The sequence below is a fragment of the Antrostomus carolinensis genome, unplaced genomic scaffold (genome assembly GCF_000700745.2).
Source record: "Antrostomus carolinensis isolate BGI_N321 unplaced genomic scaffold, ASM70074v2 scaffold708, whole genome shotgun sequence".
Lineage (NCBI taxonomy): Eukaryota > Metazoa > Chordata > Aves > Caprimulgiformes > Caprimulgidae > Antrostomus > Antrostomus carolinensis.
Window position 1 is genome coordinate 84280 of NW_010330675.1, and position 23674 is coordinate 107953.

The window sequence follows — 23674 nt, forward strand, 5'->3', positions numbered from 1 at the left end:
TTCATTTTTATACATGATTCCAAATTTGGTATAAATGTGTGTTTCACCTGTTTACATCCCACAGATGTTAATATACTGCAGTAATAACTGTACTACACATTTGGGCTAAAAGATAAAAAAACCCATATCTGTGAACAGATACATTTGTGAAGTTTGTTTCTTCCAGCCCTATATGTAATATTCAGAAGTAGGAAATTAATACAGCAGCTCACTGAAGGGACAGTATTAAGCAAGCCAGTAAGTTTCAGGAATATGAAGTGTCAGACCCCAGTATAACACATAAATTCCTAAGGCTAGCCCAACCCCATAGTTTTCAACCTGCACTTACCAACTCACAACATGAAGGTTAACTCTTTCAGCAAAGGTGCATATCTCTCGATCCATTCTGCTACATGTACACCACATTTTTGTGTTCTTTAAATTCTGAGACTAATAATAGAAGCTTACCACGACAGTTTTTCTCAATCATTGCATCTCCATAATACCCATCAGCACATTTTTCACAGTGGTGACCTGCTGTGTTCCCCAGACATTTCAGGCATTGTCCTGTGAAGGTATCACAGTGGCCATCCTCTTGAGGGTTTACATTGCCATTGCATTCACAAGGAGCACACGATTGTCCAGGCATGAGTGGATTTCCGTGGTAACCATTAGCACACCTGGACCAGAGATTAAAAACTTTATCAGCTGGAATATGGTCATGTCAAACATTCTCCCCACCCAAGGGATATTTTATATTAAATTTTTATCTAAAGTGTCACTGTATTGCAAGCAAAGACAAAATGGGAAGGAAAATTTTATTAGGAATGTTCTGTACATGTGGTATGAACAATTCAAGGCAGGTAGTGATGGCAATGATACAGATATTATACCCAAAGCTAGTGTACATACCTTTCACACTGAGAACCAGTATAGCCTGGAAGACATTTGTCACAGACAATTCTACCTCCTTCACTCAGCTGGCAAGTAGGACTGAAACTATCAACAATATTTATGGCAGTCAGTATCAATAACAGAATTACAAGACTCTACAAAGGTTCAATATCCACCCTTCAAGTCCATGCACCTATCTATATAACCATGTAATTGCATTTTTTTCTAGATCAACATCAATGCTTTAAACATTATAGTATGTCAAAACAAAGTTACCTCTTCTTGAGGTTTTTTCTTTTAAAGGAAAGGAAGATTCTTAAACTTCCTAAAAACCTGTCCCTCTTTCTAGCAAATCTATCAAATTTCTGTACTGAGCTCCTCTTTTTCACATGCAACACTTCGGTCCTCTTGTTTTCTGAAACAACGTGAAAGATAACGGTGATTTTGCTGTCAGGTTTTAGGACAGGAAAAAGTATTACTTTCGACTTTCATGTACAAATTGTACCAGTTCACTGAGCCTGTCTTAGCTTAGTCTATACATTTGTCTACCTGGAAAAACATATCTCTTTCTGTGATACACTCAAAGGAAGAGGCAGAAAAAAAAAGTCCTTCTCTTTCTCCCTCCTTCAGATTTCATGACATTTTTTCTTTATCTCACTTTCTGATTTTGCTGAGGATGCAAAAGAAGATCTCACATAAATAGCTTACTTGTTTGCAGCAGAACTCAGAGGACACGCACAGGGCTGGCAGTCCTCAGAAGTTCCTTGGGATGGACTTCCATAGAAGCCAGGCAAGCACTGATCACAGAAAGGTCCTGTCGTGTTGTGTTGACAAGCCTGTGGGACATGGAAAAAAATCTTTTCATATTTACACTTGATGGCTTATCAGCCCCTGAGGGATCCGTGAAGGAGTGTGCATGCAGTATTCAAGGAGACAGCCATGAAGAACAGAGTAGAACTTTGAAAATAAGTGAGGTTTTTCCTGAGTTGTAAAAACAAATCCTGATTGTTTCTTTCCTGCATTTTAGAATATACTTCACATCATGAAACCAGACACATTACTTATACACAAACTTATTTTGCATATTGCACACATTTGCAGTAACAAACTTCTTAGACATTTCGTACTGATGTTTAGTGATTGCATTTCTGTGAACTTTAAATTTCAGAAGAGATCTGAGAGCTAAATTCTCTCTTCAGAAGGTAATGTGTCATTTCACTGATGTCAGTCATGGAAGATTCACATATATCTAAAAACAGATATTCACCCAAAAAAATGCTTATTTTTTTTCCTTTCAGGAAAAGTTTTATTGTTGCCTGGAGCATGCAAAGTTAAGATTTTTATCAGTCAGTATGTAGTGACATTTTTATTTTAGTTCTGATTATTCATTACTTGAAACGACAAACTGAAACAAACCCTTTATTGGAGAACACTTTAATGGAGCCCCCTGAATATACTCTGAAGCAAACAATGAAAAGCAAGAAAAAAAAACAGCACAGCTTAAAATTTACATACACTGCAAACTTGTCTCCCACAGCCACAATGCTCTCCTAATTCCTAAATAGATGCTTAAAACACAAACACTTTGAAGGATGACTTACAAAGCAAACACCATGAATATCACACTCAGTTGCATGCCCATTGCATTTGCAGGGTTCACAAATACCTCCAAAGAGTATTCCATCCACACGGTAGTACCCAGGTAGACAGGACTGAAAAGAAACAAGGGGAAAAAAGCAGCAGCTTTATTGTGTTAAAAGTTCACATCAAAACATTTTCAAAGAGCCCATTTCCAACCACCCACCATCTGACTCAATCACATTGTGGTAACTGAATGCTCTTTCAACTCCGCTGATGTCAGTGCAGCTTTTTTCTGGTGGTTGTTTTTTGCTTGCACTGGATAAAGGGGATAAGAATTAACTCCATGAAAATTTGATTCAGCCATCCATCCCCTGGAGGCACATAAGTTTTGTGCAGTTGAATATGTGAAGTTCTTTATTGTGGGACAATAAAAAGCAGATGTTCTGCCTCCTCTGCATTATCATTAATGATGCTGTTGCACAAGGCTTCATACTGAAATTGTCAAAATAATTCTTGCTATTCTATAGATGATGCTCTGCCTCTCTAATCTTCTGTTCACAGATATATATGATACCACCTTGTGTGACACTTTTGACCCTTGTGGGATCTTCCAAAGCCTAGCATTCCTCCCTGCTAAGATTTCTTATTGCCTCCATAAACCTAATGACATAAAACAGAAATACACTGTACACAACTCAGATCCAGGAAAAGTGCTATTAATGAGAAAGGTAAACTCAAAAGAGCTTCACGGAGCTTTTATAGTTGCTTCCTCTGCAACAGTTCTAAATTGTATCATCATCTTTTAGTGCCACCAAATAGAACTCAAGGAATAAGTTTAAAACCCCATTTAGTGTATCTGGAAGAAAATATCTACAGCATGGTGTACTGTATAGAAGACAGCAATTCATCACAGGACATATACTTTTATGGCAGTATAATTAAAGGCAGCCTGCCTTTAAAACCTAGATCCTTTCAGACAGAAGAAAATTCTGCATATATAAAACACTGTAAGAGGTTACCTCACAGGATATTCCTGTGTAACCTTGAGGACATTCACAGAATTCCACATCTGGTGCTGAAGAAAGATCTATAACATTTGCACTTGCAGTATCCAAGGTCACAGAGTCCAGCCTAGGATCAAGCATGAAAACATCAGATCATTTGTTTCTGCAAACTTGATTTTGGACAGGACAATTTGCTTCTAGGGGAGTAACACTGCTGAGTGCTGCTCCCTGGCAGTGATAGCTGAGGAACAGGCACAAATCTCTGCTGTAAAAAGACTATGGTCATAGTCACAGTCTTATCACTGCATTGCAGTTCTGGGAGTAGATGTGCTCTCCTCTGGTTATCATTATTACTACCATTGTCTCTTCTCCTGCGGAGAAGTTTAAACAAAACCTTCTGCCTCTGTCATGTTATTAGAGGTATATCAGTATACTTTATTCCTGTACATCTTGGAGAACAGGTAAAACAGAGATCTGTATGGAAGGATGCAGATACTAATAATGCTGACTTGAGACTACGGAATGACAAGTTAATTCATTCCAGCCCAATTTTCCTATTAGGCACTCCCTTAGAGATGAGCATCAGTAACATCTACAAAGAGACATTAAAAGAAATTACAGCCAAAGTCTTTACTGGCAGTTTTTCAATAGTCAGTGATGGATTAACTTGCCACAGACCAAAATAAGCATACTTAAGCATACATGGACTTGAAGGGTGGATGTTGACAATTTTAGAGGTATTTCCTTCCAACAAAGCTGCCATTGTAATAAGGCTTTTATGCAGTATCACTTTAAAGCAGACAGCAATGTTTCTGCTATCAGGTATCTTTAAAACAACCAAATGCCCGTTTCCACACATTCCATATGAATGTATTTGGAAGACAAGACCAGTCTTGAGAAAATTCAATACAATGTTTCTGCTATCAGATATCTTTAAAACAACCAAATGCCCATTTCCACACATTCCATATGAATGTATTCGGAAGACAAGACCAGTCTTGAGAAAATTCAATATTTATTTTTTTTTTTCTAGAAATTATTAGCATAAAACTTTAGCAATACTGCCACTATGAATAGTGTTTCATATGCAATAAAATAACAGAAGTATATAGATTAACTTGAATACTTTCTCTCCTTCACCTGTACACAGCTTTTTTGGCAATGTTGTAGTTGGCCCTGATCAGAAGATGGGTCACATTTACCAGAACAGTCATCAACCTTTCCCGGTCTATAGCTTTTTTTGTATTGAAGTCTATGAAATTCTCCGATACAAATCTCACTGCATTAGAGTACTCCTCATATGGCTGTAATGACAATCCCGCTGCTCTTGTACTCAAAATCTGTCCATTACCCTGAAATATAAAGACAGAGAAAATTGAATTTGGCAATTGCATTTAGTGCCAGATATACATCCAGATAATACAGATAAGAGGCAAACAAACTAGATTTCTTGTACTAGAAAAAAAGTAAGTAAAAGGTCTGTATTTTCCATGGTTTCAGGAAGATTACAATCCCATTCTCTTTTGATTCAGAGACTTCAGAAATATTTTATTTTCTTTTGGAAAAAGAATGAAATTAAATTACGAAAATCAAACTCCTCTACAAACCAGAATCTCTTTTCTCTTTTGTTCTATTGCTAAGTATGTTTTACTAAACAACACTTTTTAGGAGGTGCTTGGATTCAGTATAGAGCCTTACTTTTTAACTGCGACATAAATCTAGAAAATAATCAGCAAGAACACTAATCTATTTCATAAATGTAAGTCCTTCCAGCTTATTGTAGTTTCTTCTGTCAGAAGAGCTTTGTACATTTGGTTATGAACACTTCACCTGTTTACATAAAACTTAAAATTTAAGTATTGACCTTTTAAAACTAGTACTGTATACCTACAATTTCAGGGAAATGTGTCAGAAAATCAGAGAAATGAGTAGCGACAAAATCTTGATAGTGCCTTTTAAAAAGGGACTTAAAATTGAAAAAACTACTACTCCAGAAATACTATTTTCTTTCACTTTTTAGAATCATAGAGTGGTTTGGGTTGGAAGGGACCATTAAAGGTCATCTAGTCCAATCCCCCTGTAGTAAGCAGGGACATCTTGAACTAGATCAGGTTGCTCAGAGCCCCATCCAATCTAGCATTGAATGTTTCCAGGGATGGGGCTTCTACCACCTCCCTGGGCAACCTGTTCCAGTGTTTCACCACCCTCATTGTAAAAAAATTACGTCCTTACATCTAATCTAAATCTACCTTCTTTTGGTTTAAAACCATGTTAAATCCCTTAAGCTATTGCTACGGGCCCTGCTAAAAAGATTGTCCTCATCTTTCTTACAGGTCCTCTGAAGAACTCAAACTCTCTCAGCCTCTCTTCATAGGAGAGGTGTTCCATCTCTCAGATCATTTTTGTGGCCCTCCTCTGGACCCACTCCAACAGGTCCATGTCTTTCTTGTGCTGAGGACTCCAGGGCTGGACACAGCACTCCAGGTGGGGTATCACCAGGGCAGAGTAGAGGGGCAGCTTTTCATACACTCCTATCCCCAAGACCTTCTTCATAGGGCTGCTCTCAATCCCTTCATTCCCCTGCCCATATTGATACCATATTTCAGTCCCTTCATAGATTTCTAATAATGTCTGAATAGTAACAAGTTGAAAAAAAATTCACCTGAATGATGATATCCACACTAGATACTATTTCACTGTCCACACTGTCCATTGGAATGTCGTAAGATACCGTATACTTCAAGTCTCCACCAAAAGCTGTGAGCTGAAATAACAAAAAGCAAAGTCTTAACAACATGATAATCAACACAAAGTGTCATGGGAAAGATAGTAAAATGTCAAAATTATGTGATAGTACAATGTCCAGATTATAAGACTACATGGGTTTACAAATACCACTTTCCAGGGAAAATTTAACATGCTGTGTGTATCATCACAAGAACAAGCACTGGCTTGTTGCTGTGCAGGTGGGGAAAGCTAGCTGAAGGCTCTACAGATGATTCAGGTAAGTGCCCTCATTCAGTGAAACATTGACAGGGCTTTTAACAAAGAGCAGGGGTTTACACTGTTGTCCTAGCCAAGGGGCACAGCATGTTGGAGTTAGTCATATTTCATATTCCACCTTTCAGGTTCCTAAGCCGCACAGCTGCTGCTGACTACTTCTAAGTAAGTCAAAGAGTGGTACCAACAGTTAGAGCTATATTAAATAGATAAGAGATCAGAATTTGAGAGAGCATTGCCCTGTGCAAAACTACTCCTTAATGTTACACCTCTAAGACTTGTGTTCACTTACTGTGTCACTGTAGTAAGGAATGGGGCTGCAAGGGCAGAGACTGGATCAAAAATAATTAAACAAGTGAGGTGGCAAGGTTGCCTCTACTCAGCACTCATGAATCCACAGCTGGAGTTTTAAGTCCACTTCTGGGCTTTCCAGTACAAGAGAGAGATGGACACCCAGCAAAAGGCCACTAAGATGATTAAGAGCCTGAAGCATCTGTCATATGAGGAAAGACACAGTATCTGGACTGTCCAGCCTAGAGAAGGTTCCAGGGAATCTCATCAATTGATACGAATATCTGAAGGGAGGGTGCAAAGAGGACAGGGCCAGGATCCTTTCAGTGGTGCTCAGTGCCAGGACCAGAGGCAATGGGCACAAACTGAAACACAAGAGGTTTCCTCTGAACATCAGGAAACACATTTTTATTGCGAGGGTAACCAAGCACTGGCATGGGTTGCCCAGGGAGGTTGTGGCATCTCCATCTTTGGTGATACTCAGAAGCAGCTCTCTGGACACGGTGCTGGGCAACCACCTCTAGGTGCCTGAGCAGGAAGGTTGGACAAGATGACCTCCAGAGGTCCCTTTCAAACTCAGCTATTCTGTGATTTTGTAGAAAAAAATGGGATACCCAGAGCTCTAGGTGGTAACCAGGGAAAAAGTTAAAGACTGGTTGGTTGGAAACTACCATCCCTGGTTGGAAACTAATAAATGCAAAATGTGAGATGGTCAGGAGGAAGGTAAGAGGAATTTAATAGTCCTATCTACTGTATTGGACAAGATGTGAAAGGTGTAAGCTTTGGGATAGGAACCAAGAGTATGGGGAATGTGAGCATGTAAGTTGGTAACACTAAAGAGAAAAAAAGATATTATATTGCATCAAAGATAGGCAGAGAAGGAAGTGGAAAGATGAATGAGCACAAAGAGCAAGAAGAGGATACTGGGAATGTCTGGCCAGGAACACTATGGTTTGAAGAGCAGAGATAGACAGAGAAGTCTGGTAATATTGGGGTATATGTGTAGTTTTTAATTACAGAAACTATATATTTAGAACAATATGGTTTAAGATTAAAATAGAGAAACTGTGAAGGAGTTTTGACTCTAGCTGAGAACTTACTTTATTTCCTAGATAAGACTCAGGTGCTGACCAGTAATAAGTATTCTTCAGTACTTTCATAGCCTCAGTATTGTTAATACTTATTTGTCGGGGTCCATCAAATTGGCTTCGCTGAGGTTGCATGCTCCTTGCATTATACAGATCAGTAACAAGCCATCCAGTCATGTCTGATATCTGCAAGAAAGAATAGCAATATTAATTGAGTCAGGCCCTGTGTCACTGAGAAAGCAGTCACTAAACTTAACGCCCCCCCCCGATATTCACTGAAACTGATGGATTTGTAGCTCTCTCATTAACCCAGTCTGACATCCAATACATGCAAATATGCCACTTCAGGGTAGGATTGTTTCTACTTCTCTATTAGATGGGAATAGAAATATGAGTGTGATTTTAATCCTCCCAATAAAATTAGCATTATACTTATGTAATTCCCTGACATAGAACTACAGAACTTCAAGGGCTTTGAGGTCTATTGTCCTCATTTATAGATGGGGCTGAACTGGAGGAAAGTTAAATCCAGAGTCCCAGAAGAGTGAGCAAGATAAGAAAAATTTGTTCTTCTCACTGAAAGAGTTTTATACAGGCATCTTAGAATTTCAGTTAATTTGATGTGTTTTCCTCTCTTTTTATTGGCATGCAAAACAGGGACTAAAGTGTGACTAGCTCTGCAAAGATATGGAAGCAATTTGGTGGAAAAATAGCGCCCCCAAAGCCCTCTAATTCAAGAAATGTGTATTCAGAAGACAGTGATACTTATAATCACTCTTTTTTTAAGAGATAGTATTGGAAATATTGCCAGAGGTCACTCAAGCCTTGCCCAATAGGTATGAGAACAAGGAAGTAGGTTTGGGTTAATCTCTTCAATATGCAAAGAAACTTTAACAGCACAAGGTCAGAAAAATGTATTTTTCCAGTGCATCATCGCAGCCTCCACTACACAATACTCCTGGTATTACTGCAAGCCAGTGGTGCCAAAGCCTGCACTGGAATGACATGCTGACTACCTCAGAGCTGCAGAATATCACTGAAAATCCATTCCTCTGTAAGGAGACACATGTCAGAATTTGGAGTTAACTTGGGTGCATGTCAAAGAGAAATATAGCACATTCTGCAGCTCCCTGAGGAAAGAATATTAGGTCATGGACATAACATATAAATAAATACCTGACTGATGGGCCATGTTAGGCTGTCACACACATCAGAAACCCCAAAGCAGAAACACTCTGTGCAGCCCTGAGGATTTCTTTCTTGCAAATTGTAGAATCCTGGTTTACAGAGATCACAGTTTTCACCTTCTACATTCTCCTGTCAATGTCATATAACATTTTTTTTGCATCAGCATTATTATGGTAACAAATACAGTTGATTAGACAGGATTTAGGCATAACAGCACTCACAAGGTTATAAAAGAAAATAGATTTCAGCACAGCAGGATTATTGAATAAGATTCAGAGCTTAAAACTAAAACTGATTAGAAAAATTTATCAAAATTTGCCAGTTCATCAAAATCTAAACATGCCCTGGCAAGGGCTCTACTGAAGTGAAATTTCAACACATGGGCAGCATCTGGTAACCTTCTGCCAGACTGCCAGTCTACTTCTCTTGTAGCTTGAATTTTTAGATTGTTCTGAAGAAAAGTTCCCATGTTTAATGAATCCAGATAATCTACACATAGCATAGCTCACCTTTAAGGCCAGGCTCCTGGAGCTACCAGAGCCAGCTTCAAGATAACAGTCCCTCAACCATCTACTAGTACTTAGACTGTGATCCCCACCAGTGCTGCCACCTCTTCCTCAGGGAACACCACAGACACTTATTCTAGCTGGTAGCACTTCTTCCTCCTTAGCTCTGGCTAAGGTCTAGAAACTCCTACTCCAAAAGTAGAGGTGCTCCACTCCTTTAGCTCCTATCACTGGTCTGCCACCTCCTTACCATACAAACTGGGTAGTTTAGAGCATGCTGTTACATACCTCTTTTGATGTCGAATTTACATTAAAAAAAATAATAATAATTCCAAACTTCCAAACAGTGCACCCAATTTTTTTCTTGTAAAACTTGTGCAGACAAGTAGCTATTTATTCAAAAAGTTTAGACAATTGCTGCTGACAAGCAAACCCGTAGAGAAAATATTCAGTAAATGCCCACAAAGCTGAGTAAGTAGAAGATCTCCACGGGTACTTCTACACAGTAAGATACAGAATATTTCCCACTGACAGGGAGAAGTTTCTGATCGTGTCCTAGCTTCCTATCCTAGCTTCTTTCCTGAACACACATCACTCCCCAGTCTCAGCCTTTGGTTTTCACTATGGGAAAACTTCACTACAAAGGTGAAGAGACTTTAAAAAGCACTATAGAAAGTTCCCTGGTACATACAGTTAGGACATCAGGACTGTAGGCCATAAAGTGAAGCATACCTGTCATGCTATTTTGAGGAGGCCTGTATGAGCTCTGCATTGCAGTTGAAAATGCAAAGCCTGTGGACCAAATTCTGCTTTCAGAAGCAGTTACCAGGGTAACTTCAGCCAAAAGAATCCAGATTCCAGACTTACATCAGACTTGGTCCCACAGAGCAAATTTCAGGCTTATCAGAGAGAAATCTGAGACCTTCGATGGCAACACCAACTGTCTCTCTCTTGTTCTGGACCAGTTTCTCATGTCAAGTTTACATAAGACCTCTCTAAACAGGTAGGTTATGTGCTTTTATAAGCAAAGTACAAACTGTTTTTGCAAACCATATGAAAAATATATGAGCCCCAGCTCTGATTCAAAGGCTGAGGATGTCTACGTTCTATTTGTTAATATTTGAACTTGGGAAAAAATCTCAGACAAGGGTCTCCTGAGATAATGAGATTTTAAAATCTTGGATTTTTACAGAAATAATATTTGTATGCTCTTTTCAGCTTTTTTTACTTCTCAGTCTTCAGGATGTACTAGGACCACACATTTCACTTTGTCTCTGTAACATTATTAGACAGAAATTATTATTTATTTCTTAATGAAAAATAAAAACCATTGTCTACCCAATGACTAGACCTCAAGAGCTGTTGTTTCATAAAAGGTCAAATATTATGAAATTCAGAGTATAAAAAGGAATAGCTTGCACTACTGTGTTCATGGAGACTGCACAGGCTTAGAAATCTTGTCTCCTTCATTTGCTATTTGGAGCACATCCTTTTTCTCCTTCCTTCCTTTCACCTCCATAGGTGGGCTGCTGGCTGGTGGTACTCTCAGTGATCTAGCCTAAAAATTCTGTATGCCAGGCTCATGCCCACAACAGAACTTTAAGGGGACAGTTTCTTGTCCAGTTTATACCAAAACTTTCACCAGTTAGCTGCATCAACAGATATAGTGTTACTCTAGCTCAAAATCAGGCAAAATGGTTGTATCTCCTTTTTTGTATTTAAATTGGCCATTGGAGCTATTTCTTTTTTCCCGAATCTGGCTATTTATATGTTTGATACTTTGGATCAGATAAATTATGCAAAAGGACTAAGTTTCAGAAAACTTGTCAAACAAACCATGGGTTTTTTTGGCTCCTGTCACTGTCATACTTTGCAACAAATACATAAACTACTAGCTAATATTTGGTTCAGAAAAATTAAGTGTAACTTTAAATATCGACACACAGCTTTGTAATAAAGTTCAGGAAAATCTACAGCTGAAAGATATTTCAACGGGTTTGGATTTTTACCAGAAAATAAAAGAAGGCTGCAAAACTGCTCTTTTTTTTAACACTTTTTTATGATTTATATTTTGTAATAAAAAATTAAATCATATTTCATAGATACATCTAAAGTAATTGTTCCAATAGTTATTTACAAATGCATGCTGTTTCTTCACACAAAGGAAATGTTACAAGCACATTCTTTCTTCACAAAAAAATCAGTGACTTTCAAGAGAAATACCACTTCATCCCTAAAACCAAACCCAGCTAGGCATATTGTCATTCTCTCTGTGATTCTCCCTCATACTCACACGTGCAGTTATTTTGATTTTAATGTCAGTCTGGCCCATTGTTATAGAAAATGGTGTATCAATAACATACAGAACTATTCAACATAAATTATTGTATTTTTCAGTACAGAGAAACTCCACCTGGAGTACTGTGTCCAGTTCTGGAGCCCCCAACACAAGAAAGACATGGACCTGTTAGAACGAGTCCAGAGGAGGGCCATGAGGATGATCCGAGGGCTGGAGCACCTCTCCTACCAGGACAGGCTGAGAGAGTTGGGGCTGTTCAGCCTGGAAAAGAGAAGGCTCCAGGGAGATCTTATAGCGGCCTTCCAGTACCTGAGGGGGGCCTACAAGAAAGCTGGGGAGGGACTTTTTATAAGGGGAGTTAATGATAGAACAAGGGGAAATGGGTTTAAGCTGAAAGAGGGTAGGTTTAGATTAGATATTAGGAAGAAATTCTTCACTGTGAGGGTGATCAGATACTGGAGCAGGTTGCCCAGAGAAGTTGTGGATGCCCCTTCCCTGGAAGTGTTTAAGGCCAGGTTGGATGAGGCTTTGAGCAACCTGGTCTAGTGAAAGGTGTCCCTGCTCATGGCAGGAGTGTTGGAACTAGATGATCTCTAAGGTCCCTTCCAACCCTAACCATTCTATGATTCTACGATTCTATGAATAGTTAGTAATTTTAAAATCTAAGTTATCATATGTATACCAGGTTACTTCCTATAGAAGTGATCTCTCCAGTTAATGAAGTATTTTACCTTATTAAAAAGGATTTTACAAATCAGATTCCATTTTAAACAAAAATGATAGATTAATACTCACTTTGCAAAGACAAGGTTCTGTGCACGGATCTTCATTGATGCTACCAATCAGGCTGCAGTTACAACGCAGGCAGTTGGGATAGCCCCGATACCCAAATGCACAACGGTCACATTTTTCTCCTGTGTAACCTTCTCTGCATTGACACTGACCTGGTGAAGTCCCTGGAAAAGCAAAAACAGAGAAACAAATAAATAAGAGCAGGCAGTAGGCTAGATCCAAGATCTCTCAGAGAGTGCAAGCAGTTTTGCGTTCCTTTTTTATTACACTCCACGTTATATTCCACACAGATACTTGGCATAATGTTAGCCTCACCAGTTATTCTTCATGTTTAGAACACCAGATGGACAGAAACTGTCTCAACTCTCCTAAATATTTACCATTGTTTTGAAGTGGTACCTAACTGGCAGCTATTCATAAGCATTTCCTCAAACTTCCCTGTCTAGAAATATAGTCAGATTTGAAGTTTAGAGAAAAAGCACTTCCTGCTCCCTTACCACGCTGTGAGTCAGGATGGTGCTCATCTTTAACACAGTCTGAACTGAGAGAGCCTAATGGATCGCAGCCACAGGGATAGCAGGGGTGATCCTCATACGGAGAAACCTACAAAACAAACACTCTCTGTCAAATTCTCAAATTAATAACTGGAGAAAACAAAGCTACATCTGTTTCTTGTCTGAGATCACTGCAACTAATACAAACAGAGACTGGAAAATCTAATACGCAGTAATAGATCAACACACTAGTTTAATTTTAGCAAACAGATGATCAGGGGATTGCAGCCTAGAAAAAACTTAAATGCAGGAACAAAATTTGGTCTTCAATAGCACAGACAAAGATTTAGTAACTGCTAATGGTTGGAAGCTGAAGCCGAACACATTCAGCCTAAATAGGCCTTTTTTTTTTTTTTTTTTTTTAAATGTAACAGCAATTAACCTCTGTGATGGGTTGTTAAAGATTATGGAAATATTTAAGACAAGAATATGTGCTTTTTACAAAGATACTCTGGTTCAAAGAGGAAGGAAATAAAATAAATCCTTGGCTATGCGTTCAATGGGAGGACAGATTATCTATTCATGAAGATTCATTCTGACTTCATGATCGACATCCCTGAAATAGAAGGCAATGCAATTCACATGACAAGGATTTTATTTTCTTTCAGGGAAAATTTTCATTTGAGGTGCTTCAGATGTAAAGCAAATCAGTAATGACCTCTAGATACACATTTATTAGCTACAAGTTGATTGATGACTTTTCTTCAGTGCTTCTTACAGCAAGTGAATTGGATAATCTCCAACTTTAGCTCACTTCTTTGGATGAGCTGTACCTGCTGTCTAACCATACTCCTACAGATTCACTCTTGCTCTCTGCACCAATTTATGCTGGATTTCTAAAGCATGTGTTTTCCAAAATATGTATGAACCTGCCAGAACAATACCTTGAGTATGTCTCAATATACAGAGACCTCTAAAATTGTAGGAAGCTCTTATGTTTAACTGTTAGTCTCATTTTAACAAAAATGTCTCTTGTTGAGTTTAGGTCATTTTTCCAAAGAGTGACACTTACCGATAAACTGGAAAGTACACAGGTTCAGGGAGCACATGTTCTAAATAGTCATATCAAGAAGAAGAAGAATACTCGTTGCAACACCTCATGAGACAGAGTCTGATCTTAGAACCATGTAATGGTCCTTTTAAACACTGGTTGAAATGGGTTGATACAGGATGTTACACAACCTGGGTCCTTCTGAAGACACCAAAACTGAAATACTGGTACTTTTTAGAGCTTTATCCACACAAGAAATGTGTTTCCTACCAGAACATCTACATTTCCACACTAGAACTTCAAGTTTAATTTTCACTTAATTTTTTCTTCTCCAACAGCTTGATGTGCTCTCCCACACAACTGGACAAGTATTTTGTTTTTCTATGAAAGTTCTGGTGATATGTCAATTATAAAAGAAAATCTCTACAGCTTTTAGCTATTCTGCAACTGATTAAAAAATATATATTAATTACAATGGGCTGAAATACACATCATCGTATCATGTTGCAATTCACCAAAAATTAGAATGGTATTTTCCAAATCTTACTTTATGTGGTCTAAAATATCCATCAGCACACATTTCACAGTTGATTCCAGTAGTATGTTGAGTACAGTTTAAACACACGCCACCTCCTATATACTGGCCGTGAATATCCATGCTCCTTTTCTGATCTGCAATACTCTGATCATAATAACAGTCTTCTGCTTTGTTATGACAGTTGCACTCTGAGAAGGAATGGAAAATAAATCATTTTTTTTAATTTACATTGTATAACAGTTCCTATAACACTGACATTTTTCAAAGTGGAAAATGTAAGTAGAAAAACGTATCAGTTCATCTCAAAAGTGTGCTTTTTTCCCTCTAACCATGCTATATGCTTCAGCAATCTTGGTACACTATATTTCTTAGCAAGTAAGCACATTTCAAAACTACTGTCACCACTTAAATAGCACCGTTTTTAACAGTATTCTGTAGATCCCACTCAGACAATCCTATTAGGACTGATGTCGATAGTGATGTGTGCTATTAGTAATAACTGTCCTTTCATTTTCTATCTCCTGCATTGCAGAAGAAAATCTGCCTAATTCTTTTCTTACTTGTATTATAGACAAAAGTCTAAGAAGTCAACAATGCCAGTACACATGTATAAATTTGTTATAGGTCAGAGAAGACTTCAGTCTTAACAGTCGTAAACACCTACTTTCCGAAGAGTGATGTTAAGACTTGTATAAAGACTTTAACTAAAAAGATTACTTTTCTATTCACAACTGTACATTTTATCTAATAGGTTCTTAATTGTCTGAAGCTTGTGCTATGGATTAGTGATGTGCAGAGAGAAAATGTGCTAAGTAGCCCTAGCAACACATTCAGTTGTACTGTCACAGTTTAAGTCAATCTATCACACAATCTTAAATGTAAATGGCCAATAAGGAGTTTCTTTCAAAATATTTGTTATCAGAACAAAGTTGTTTATCTGACAAAATTAATGATCAATGTAAGAAATTTACATTTCAAGGAGCTAACAAAATGATTGACGCAAATCTGCTAGTTTTTACGAGACTATAATAAATCCTCAAGTCTCTTTGAAAGAGATACTTTGAAAGCTTTACTACATAACAACTCCACTAGTGAGGGAGTCATACTGAATAAAATATTTAAAACAATCTTAACAGTTATGATTAGAGGTAGGTCCTCTACCTTTAAACAATCCTATTAAGACAGTTAATAAATAGTTTGTGGATTTTTCTTGGGAATTAGTATAGACCTGTATGAAAAGCAATCTCAAAAAAGAACATAATAAGCATTTATGAAACTGTCTAAACCTCTGTGCACACTTACTCTCACATTTGTTGCCAGCAGAAATGGTTCCTGGTCTCCACGGTTTCTGGTGGTAGCCTGGACAGCACTCGTTACAGCTCTCTCCACATGTATTGTGTTCACACTGGCACTGCAATTTCTAAGAACAAAAAATTTGCTTTCTTGAAACATTTTGTAATGGATAATTTAATCAATGTTGCCAAAAGTCTGCCTAATATCAGACTTACTCCAAAAAATGTCAAGACCCACAAATACCCCAAAATTAGCATTAGACTGCTCAACAACGCTATATCAGCTGTTGGGGAACAGACTTTCTAGAACAGGAGGGACAAACCTCCTGTGTTGCAAGAGAGACTATTTCTTCTTGTGACCCTTGAATTGTTCAATTTTAATACCAAAGAAAAAGAGTTTACTTCAAGAAAGTTACATTACCAGAGACCCAGACACACTTACATGGAAAAGGAAGAAAATTATAGCAAGCAATTTATGTGTACCATATCATAAGCCTCCTCTTTCTCATTCTCCTTACGCAAAGTTTTTTGTTGTTTTTTTTTTTTTTAATTTATGTAATTACTTGCTATAATTTTCTATATGGTAATTTATTACCATATCATAAGCCTCCTCTTTCTCATTCTCCTTACGCAAAGTTTTTTGTTGTTTTTTTTTTTTAATTGAAAAAGTTGTTTTGTGAGAATAAATCAGTGAGATTAAAAGAATACCTTTGTGATTTCATCCAGAGGGCAGCTTCGAGCATGACCATAACAAATACACATGCCACCAACAGAGATATCCTTTATTGAATAGTAGTACTACCAAAAAAAAAAAAAGGTTGAAAAAGGGATGAATAAACAACATTGACATGTATTTACATCTTCCCCCATACTCTGGAAAATAAAATTAGACTAGCATTTGGCTATTCTGTTACTTGAAAAATGTCAAGAAAATAAAAGAAGCTTTGCATTTTTGCCACTTGGGGAAACCCTCAGTTTTGTGAATTATATTTTTTTCCCTATGTTTTTTCTCACTGGTACAAAACAATAACTGACTTTTAACTTTCAGTAAGGATGCACAATTCCTCAGCTTCAAGAAAGACCAGCAAATATGACCTCAGTCAAAACTTACTTTTAAAAAATAATTCCTTTTTTTCATCCTATAAGAAGGCATAAAACACAACAAATTGGTATATTTTAATTTCAGTCTAGGTAATAAGACTGTGCTTTCTTAAAACAGGAACTCTGCCCTTCCTTAAAACCAGTTTGTGCACTTGCTTCCAGACCAGCTCTTTGCTACTAATGTGTATCCTAATTCTTAGCTTAGAAACTGGTGATACAGCAGAGTACAATCCATTCATATTGCCAGGTGGTGAGTAAAACCAACATACATAAGGAAAGGATTTAATTTTCAAGGCAAGGAAGGGGGAGGAAATGACCATCTGGATTCAGTAACAGCTGCAGTATCAATATGGTTGGCCTGTTTGTATCCTGGGAAGTACACACTACTGGGGAATAAAAAAGAAACGCTTTTTGAGGATACTTCTAAGGAAAGAGTTCAAGACTCTCAGACCTAATAACCCTACAGTCATCTGGTTCAAGAAGAGGAGGTGGTCCTGCGTGGTCAGACATGCTGACTCTTGGACTGTTATTTCTTTGAAGGATCTTAGAGCTGGAGCAAACTAGTTTCTTTGATTTCATACTTTATTTTTTATGTTTTTAAATTTTTTACTATGTTTAGGTTTTTAGGGGTTTTTTTCATTGTTATGGGCTTGAATTACAAAAAACATTCAGAGACTTATCATGAGCAGTAAGTCCTTAACTAAAGAGAAGGAGGTCCAGACTGAGAAAAGTAGGACAAAAGCAGAGCTGTATTTCTCACTGCATTCCCTGCTTTATCACCTTTGTCTTGTTTTCTTAAAACTCACAGTGTATGTCTCACAGCAGCTGTGTGCAGCTTGAAGTTGAATGAGAGAACAATGCTAATCAAACGCTATAGATAAAAATAAATAAACAAATAGAACACAGAAATTAAGGTGCTGCTGAACACTTAGAAAGTTCTGCATCAGCCCTTTTATAAAACTATGTACAAGAAACTAAACACAACTTGTATCAACAACTGGATGTAAAGTCTTCAAAAACAATAAAAACACAATCTAGAAAGCTGGAGGTGATTACCTCGGTTGTAGTTCCTTGCACAGCGAGACACAAGGTGAGACATCAGGATTTGCAATCAGTGCCCAATAAAACCCACGTCTTGTGAAGACGAAGAGGTGTAGCTTTTCATGCAAAACTGCACTAAGTAGTGCTAGGTGGGGTAGTACTAAGCCCTGGATCGCACAACTGCGTGTATTATAAAAGCAATGGGAATGAGTGTCCTCAACACCCTTGTTTCCCAACTGTATGTTTGTATGCTTCCATGTCAAGCCTTTCTTTTTAGGGTGCGTTTCTTGATATTACACTACCAGCAACAGACCTAAATGCCAACCAGCCTACTCCACAGAAACATCACACCTGCTCAGGCTGTATGTTAACCATTTCCCTATGGCCAGTAAGGCACAGCTGGAGCAGCTGTCCAATACTCTGTGCTTGCAGTCTCCATGCTAGCAATTCCCATGTAGGGCAGATAGAATAAGCAGAACATCCAGATTTTGTGCTTTAGAAATGCTGCAGCTGAACGGGCACCTGCATGACCAAGGTAAGAGTGAGGCTGCCTTAAAAGTACCCACCATATCCTGACCAAATCCTATTTCCTTTCTCCCTTCTGTAGCCAGCTATCCAGTCAGACCTCATAGAAGCAGTGTCAATGCACAAGCATTGTCTGTATCAGAGAAGCCACAAACTGCAAGAGTTCTGTTGCTGAGCAATGAGGAATTGCCCGCGGATGTTCTTCAAGGCAAAGAGCTACAAAGGAAGGGGAAGAGAAAACATTTCTCGTATTCTTCTGTCCTCATCAGAAAGCCTACCTTCACAGAAAAATTGAAGCCATCGATGACTTAGCTTATGGGTCTCAGGCAAATTAAGAGGGTCAAAATGGCAAAATACAAAGCAGAAATACTGCAGAACAGTTAGTTACGGTAGGTATTGTTATTAGGGGCTCCAATACTGAATTACTGTGAGAGCTTGAAGAAGACAGCTTAACTGCTCGGTGCCTCAGTTTCCCCAGTTTCAATATCAAATGTATAAAGATCAGTTAATACTCTCAGAATTCTATCCAAGTGTTTTACATTATTATTAATTCATGGGCTTCAAAATCATTGATTCCAACAGCCTTGAAAAAATGAAGAAAACTCTCATCAGGCATCAATATTCACAATGGCAAGGTTCTAAATTATTTTTATGAACCAGAGCACTGGGTCCTGAAAGACTTGATACACCAGAAAAGGTACTGGAGTTGCATCAAGAGCAACCTCAAGTGACACTTTCACCAGTCAAACCATATTTTTATTTTAATGATAAAGCATTATAAACAACTCTTCCTAGCACAAATAATTTACACAAACAAATAAAACAAAAAGAAAAGAAAAAAACAATCTCTAAAAAAACCATTTTTTCAAAGTTTTTTCTGACTAGGTATTGCTGTTAATAATATCAAGGGGAAGGTAAGAATTATTTAATACCCCATCAAAACAACTCTGCAAATGGCAAGGATCAAGTACTGCCTCCTCCTCAAATAGATTAGAAAAGGCTCTTCCATTGAGTCATACTGAATACCATTTATGAACAATTAGCTTACCCTTCTGGTAACAATGGGGTCTAGTTCTTTAGGATCGTGATGGCTCAGAGTCATGAGGTCAGCATTAAGAGTCCTAATACGCTGCAGTCGTAAGCGAATGTATCGTGCAGAAGTGAACTCCAAAAGCTTTTGTGAAGGATCATCAGCGCTAGGCCTACCGTTGATCAGTGACGTGTGAATCTAGAAAGAGGGACTGGCTTAATCATAAACATAATTGTGATTCATTTGCAACAAAAAACATCTTAGTGTAAGAATTAAAACCACAGAACTTAAGATTGTTTTCCAATAACTAAGAATGGTGAGGTGCTAAACTACCTGGAATACTTTTTTCTTCCCCATCCTCTACCTGCAAGTAGAATTCCTGCTTCCTGATTCACGCAGTTCTGAAACCTGTCAGCTCACCATAGTAACAAATCTGGACTTTTGTGGAGACAGCATAAAGAGAAAACCAGTACCACAAGCTAATATTTAGTTCCCACCGTCCTCCTTCTTTTCCGCTATTGAGAGGGAACATGTAACTCTGGTCATAAGCACAGTTTTGCCCTTACAGATTTCTCCTCTGCAATTTGTAAAGATCTTATTGCAAAACATAATATGGCGCACATCTTAATCTGGGGTCATTAATCCTATGCCTTGCTGGGACAGGGCTGCTCGGCAATATGAGAGTGCAGTGAGAAGCCACAACACAGATGACAATTGAAAGCAAGGGCCTATCATCACATACCAACCCATCTGGCCTCCCATCGTTCTCACACAATCCCCATTGGTTCCACTGAGGTGGCTTTTGGTATGGAGATGCACAACTTATTCTGGCAACAGACCCTTCCTTCTTTCCAAAACAACTTAGGAACACACAAGGATTTAGTCTCCTGTGACCATGCAGTTCCTGCTCCATTTTATGGAAGAAACTGAAAAATGAACCTCCACAGGCCACAAACAAATGTTAAACAGTTCACCTGGTGTCCACAACAAATAAGGGGTCATGCTTTGGGCTTGTGAGCTACATTTTACAGTGCATAACATATCCTCATTTACAAAAAGTAATTTTGTATCATATACTGCTCTTGAATTTATAGTTTCAATTTTGTCTAGTACTGTAAAATTGTTCCTCTGAAAATATTTCTAAATATTAAAGATTTTTTAATTATTTAAAAAATCTTACTTCAAAGACATACAAACAGACACTGGTAATGGAGTTCATACTCCAAACATTTTAATTTTGTGATTTATGGGTTATCATCATTCCTTCTAAATACCCTAATATATTGTGTTCAAAGAATTTCACTTTTCTGATAGCCCATTCAGAAACTAACCAGCATCCATTTTCCAATTGCAGGGCAACAGTTATGAAACTCAAAACTTTTTCCAGGTCCAATCCTGAAAATTAACACCACCTCATATGACATTCAGCTGTCATAGAAATGCAGATAATTCCTCTAGTCCATTTCCTATCCCAAAGCAGGATTTAGTAGACTCTTGTTAGATGTTTGACCACTGTTGGTAGTGACTCTGAAATCCTCCAAGGCAATCTATTCCAGCTCTTTCTGGCTTTATTAGAAATGCTCCTAACCTCTAAAACATGTTTCCTTGTTGCAATTTCAGACCACTTCTTCCACTCTGTCACAGAACAAATTATTCCTCCTAGTCTTCATGTTGTATGCAACTGAAGAATGAACATTCCCACCTCATCTCAGTCTATTCTCTTTAGGCAAACTGGTTGCGATATATTTATTCAGAACTCATGTTTTCTGCTGGGAATTACAAGGCAGAATTGTTGCCCAAATATTCAAATATGACTGCATTGCCTTCACTGAAAAAAAAATAAATAATACATATGTACTCACTATAGATGAACCTAACTTTAGCATGGAACATCACATCCTACTCTCATTTACCCTTAACTCCACATGTAGAATTTGCTGGGCTCAATGCAATCCTTAGATTTTCACAACAAAGAGAGGAGGACCCAACCAGGGCACTGTGAGTCATAGCATGTTGTCTTTCCTTTTTATCACTTAGACTCTCAGAGATTTAAAGATCCAAAAGGCCTGTAACAATCAACTGTCCTTACCTCCTGTGTGACACATGCCATTTTATTTTACAGTCTTTCCTGCCTAAATCTCCAGTTCTCTGGTAATATATACTCTCTCTCCTCATGAATAGTGCCTTCAAGTGATGAAATGTGAAACATTATTCACCATTTAACTCTAAAGTTATCTACCGGCTTGACCAGCACAAATTCTGTAATAATATGTTGCAATTTCTATAGAGACAACTGAGGAATCTTTCCTAGAAGGAAAAGGAAGAAACAGTAGGGATAGACACTAAGACACTAAGGAAGAAAAAGAATGATTCTCCATGTACACTGCTGTATTTGGCTAACGTATTGCTTATATATGGCTTATATACATGGATATATTTGTTTGGGGGATTTTTTTGGCTTATTTGTACTCCATAATTCAAGACCATTTCCAAACTGCAGTTTAAGCCTTGGAATTCATCATGAGCCCTGCCTTCATTATGTAAATTTCTGGAAGCAGAAAATCTTCAAGCAGTATAAATCAGGTAAACAACAGAGCTTACAGTAGAGCAGCTACACCACTTCAAACCTGTGAAAAATCTAGCAGCCAAACTGGAACAATGTCTTATTTGTCAAAAACTGTTTTTATTAAGTGACATCCACGTTTAGACATATGGTCTTTTTAACCTACCAGTTCTTTCACACCAGGCCACTACAAGCTGACTGCAGAACAGTGGGACACTAACAAATGCTGGGTACACAGCAGGTGCTGGTAGAGATCAGCTGGTCTGCAGCACTTCCTATAGTCCCATACTTAAGTTCAATAGTTTGGCCAGAACCAATTACAAAGCATTAAATATATGTATTTTCACGAGAATGTCAAGATTCACTAATATAGGTAATGAGATGCTCTGTACAGGGAACATTTCTGTCTGACTGACATTCCAGGTACAGAAGAGCAGCCTGTCCTTTGTTCATGACAACTTTTCTGAGGGAGTTGTGTTGATCTGCTTGAGAGTAGGAAGGCTCTACAGACAGATCTGGACAGGCTGGATCCATGGGCTGAGGCCAACTGTATGAGGTTGAACAAGGCCAAGTGCCGGATCCTGCACTCAGGTCACAACAACCCCATGCAATGCTACAGGCTTGGGGAAGAGTGGCTGGAAAGCTGCCCGGTGGAAAAGGACCTGGGGGTGTTGGTTGATAGTCAGCTGAATAAGAGCCAGCAGTGTCCCCAGGCAGTCAAGAAGGCCAATGGCATCCTAGCCTGTATCAGAAATAGTGTGGCCAGTAGGAGCAGGGAAGCCATCCTCCCCCTGTACTTGGCACTGGTGAGGCTGCATCTTGAGTACTGTGCTCAGTTTTGGGCCCCTTACTACAAGAAGGACATGGAGGTGCTGGAGCATGTCCAAAGAAGGGCAGTGAAGCTGGTGAAGGGTCTGGAGCACAAGTATTATGAGGAGCAACTGAGGGAACTGGGGTTGTTTAGTCTGAAGAAAAGGAGGCTCAGGGGAGACCTTATTGCTCTCTACAACTACCTGAAACCACCTGGGGCAAGGTGGGTGTCAGTCTCTTGTCCCAAGTAACAAGAAATAGGGCAAAAGAAAACAGCCTCAAGTTGTGCCAGGAGAGGTTTAGATTGGATATTAGGAAAAATTTATTCACTGAAAGGGTTGCCAAGCACTGAAACAAGCTGCCCAGGGATGTGGTTGAGTCACAGCTGGACTCAATGATCTTAAAGGTCTTTTCCAACCTAAATGATTCTATGAAACTATGTAGTACAGAGCAATTTAGTTCTGTCATTTTTTATGTTCTTAGGTTTTTATGCTAATGCACTTAGAAAAAAATTAATGTTCTGGATAATGTTAGCCAATTAATTCTGTGTACATCAGGAAAAATAAATGAGAAAAAAATGTAACTAAACTGAACCTCTGGCATTCCT

General features: G+C 38.3%; 1 protein-coding gene across 1 annotated transcript in view; it reads right to left on the bottom strand.

Annotated features, from left to right (window-relative positions):
* The window catches only part of LAMA1 (laminin subunit alpha 1), an 87711-nt gene that overhangs the window by 53320 nt on the left and 10717 nt on the right, over positions 1–23674 (bottom strand). Inside the window, exons 4-18 of the mRNA XM_029086207.1 lie at positions 19713–19892; positions 16706–16795; positions 16008–16125; positions 14715–14893; positions 13120–13225; positions 12626–12786; positions 9014–9154; positions 7850–8023; positions 6121–6222; positions 4599–4810; positions 3474–3585; positions 2475–2585; positions 1582–1709; positions 892–978; positions 448–659 (exon numbers count right to left, since the gene is read on the bottom strand). Of these exons, the coding sequence (XP_028942040.1) occupies positions 448–659; positions 892–978; positions 1582–1709; positions 2475–2585; positions 3474–3585; positions 4599–4810; positions 6121–6222; positions 7850–8023; positions 9014–9154; positions 12626–12786; positions 13120–13225; positions 14715–14893; positions 16008–16125; positions 16706–16795; positions 19713–19892 (2113 nt within the window). The remainder of the gene's footprint in view (positions 1–447; positions 660–891; positions 979–1581; positions 1710–2474; positions 2586–3473; positions 3586–4598; positions 4811–6120; positions 6223–7849; positions 8024–9013; positions 9155–12625; positions 12787–13119; positions 13226–14714; positions 14894–16007; positions 16126–16705; positions 16796–19712; positions 19893–23674) is intronic.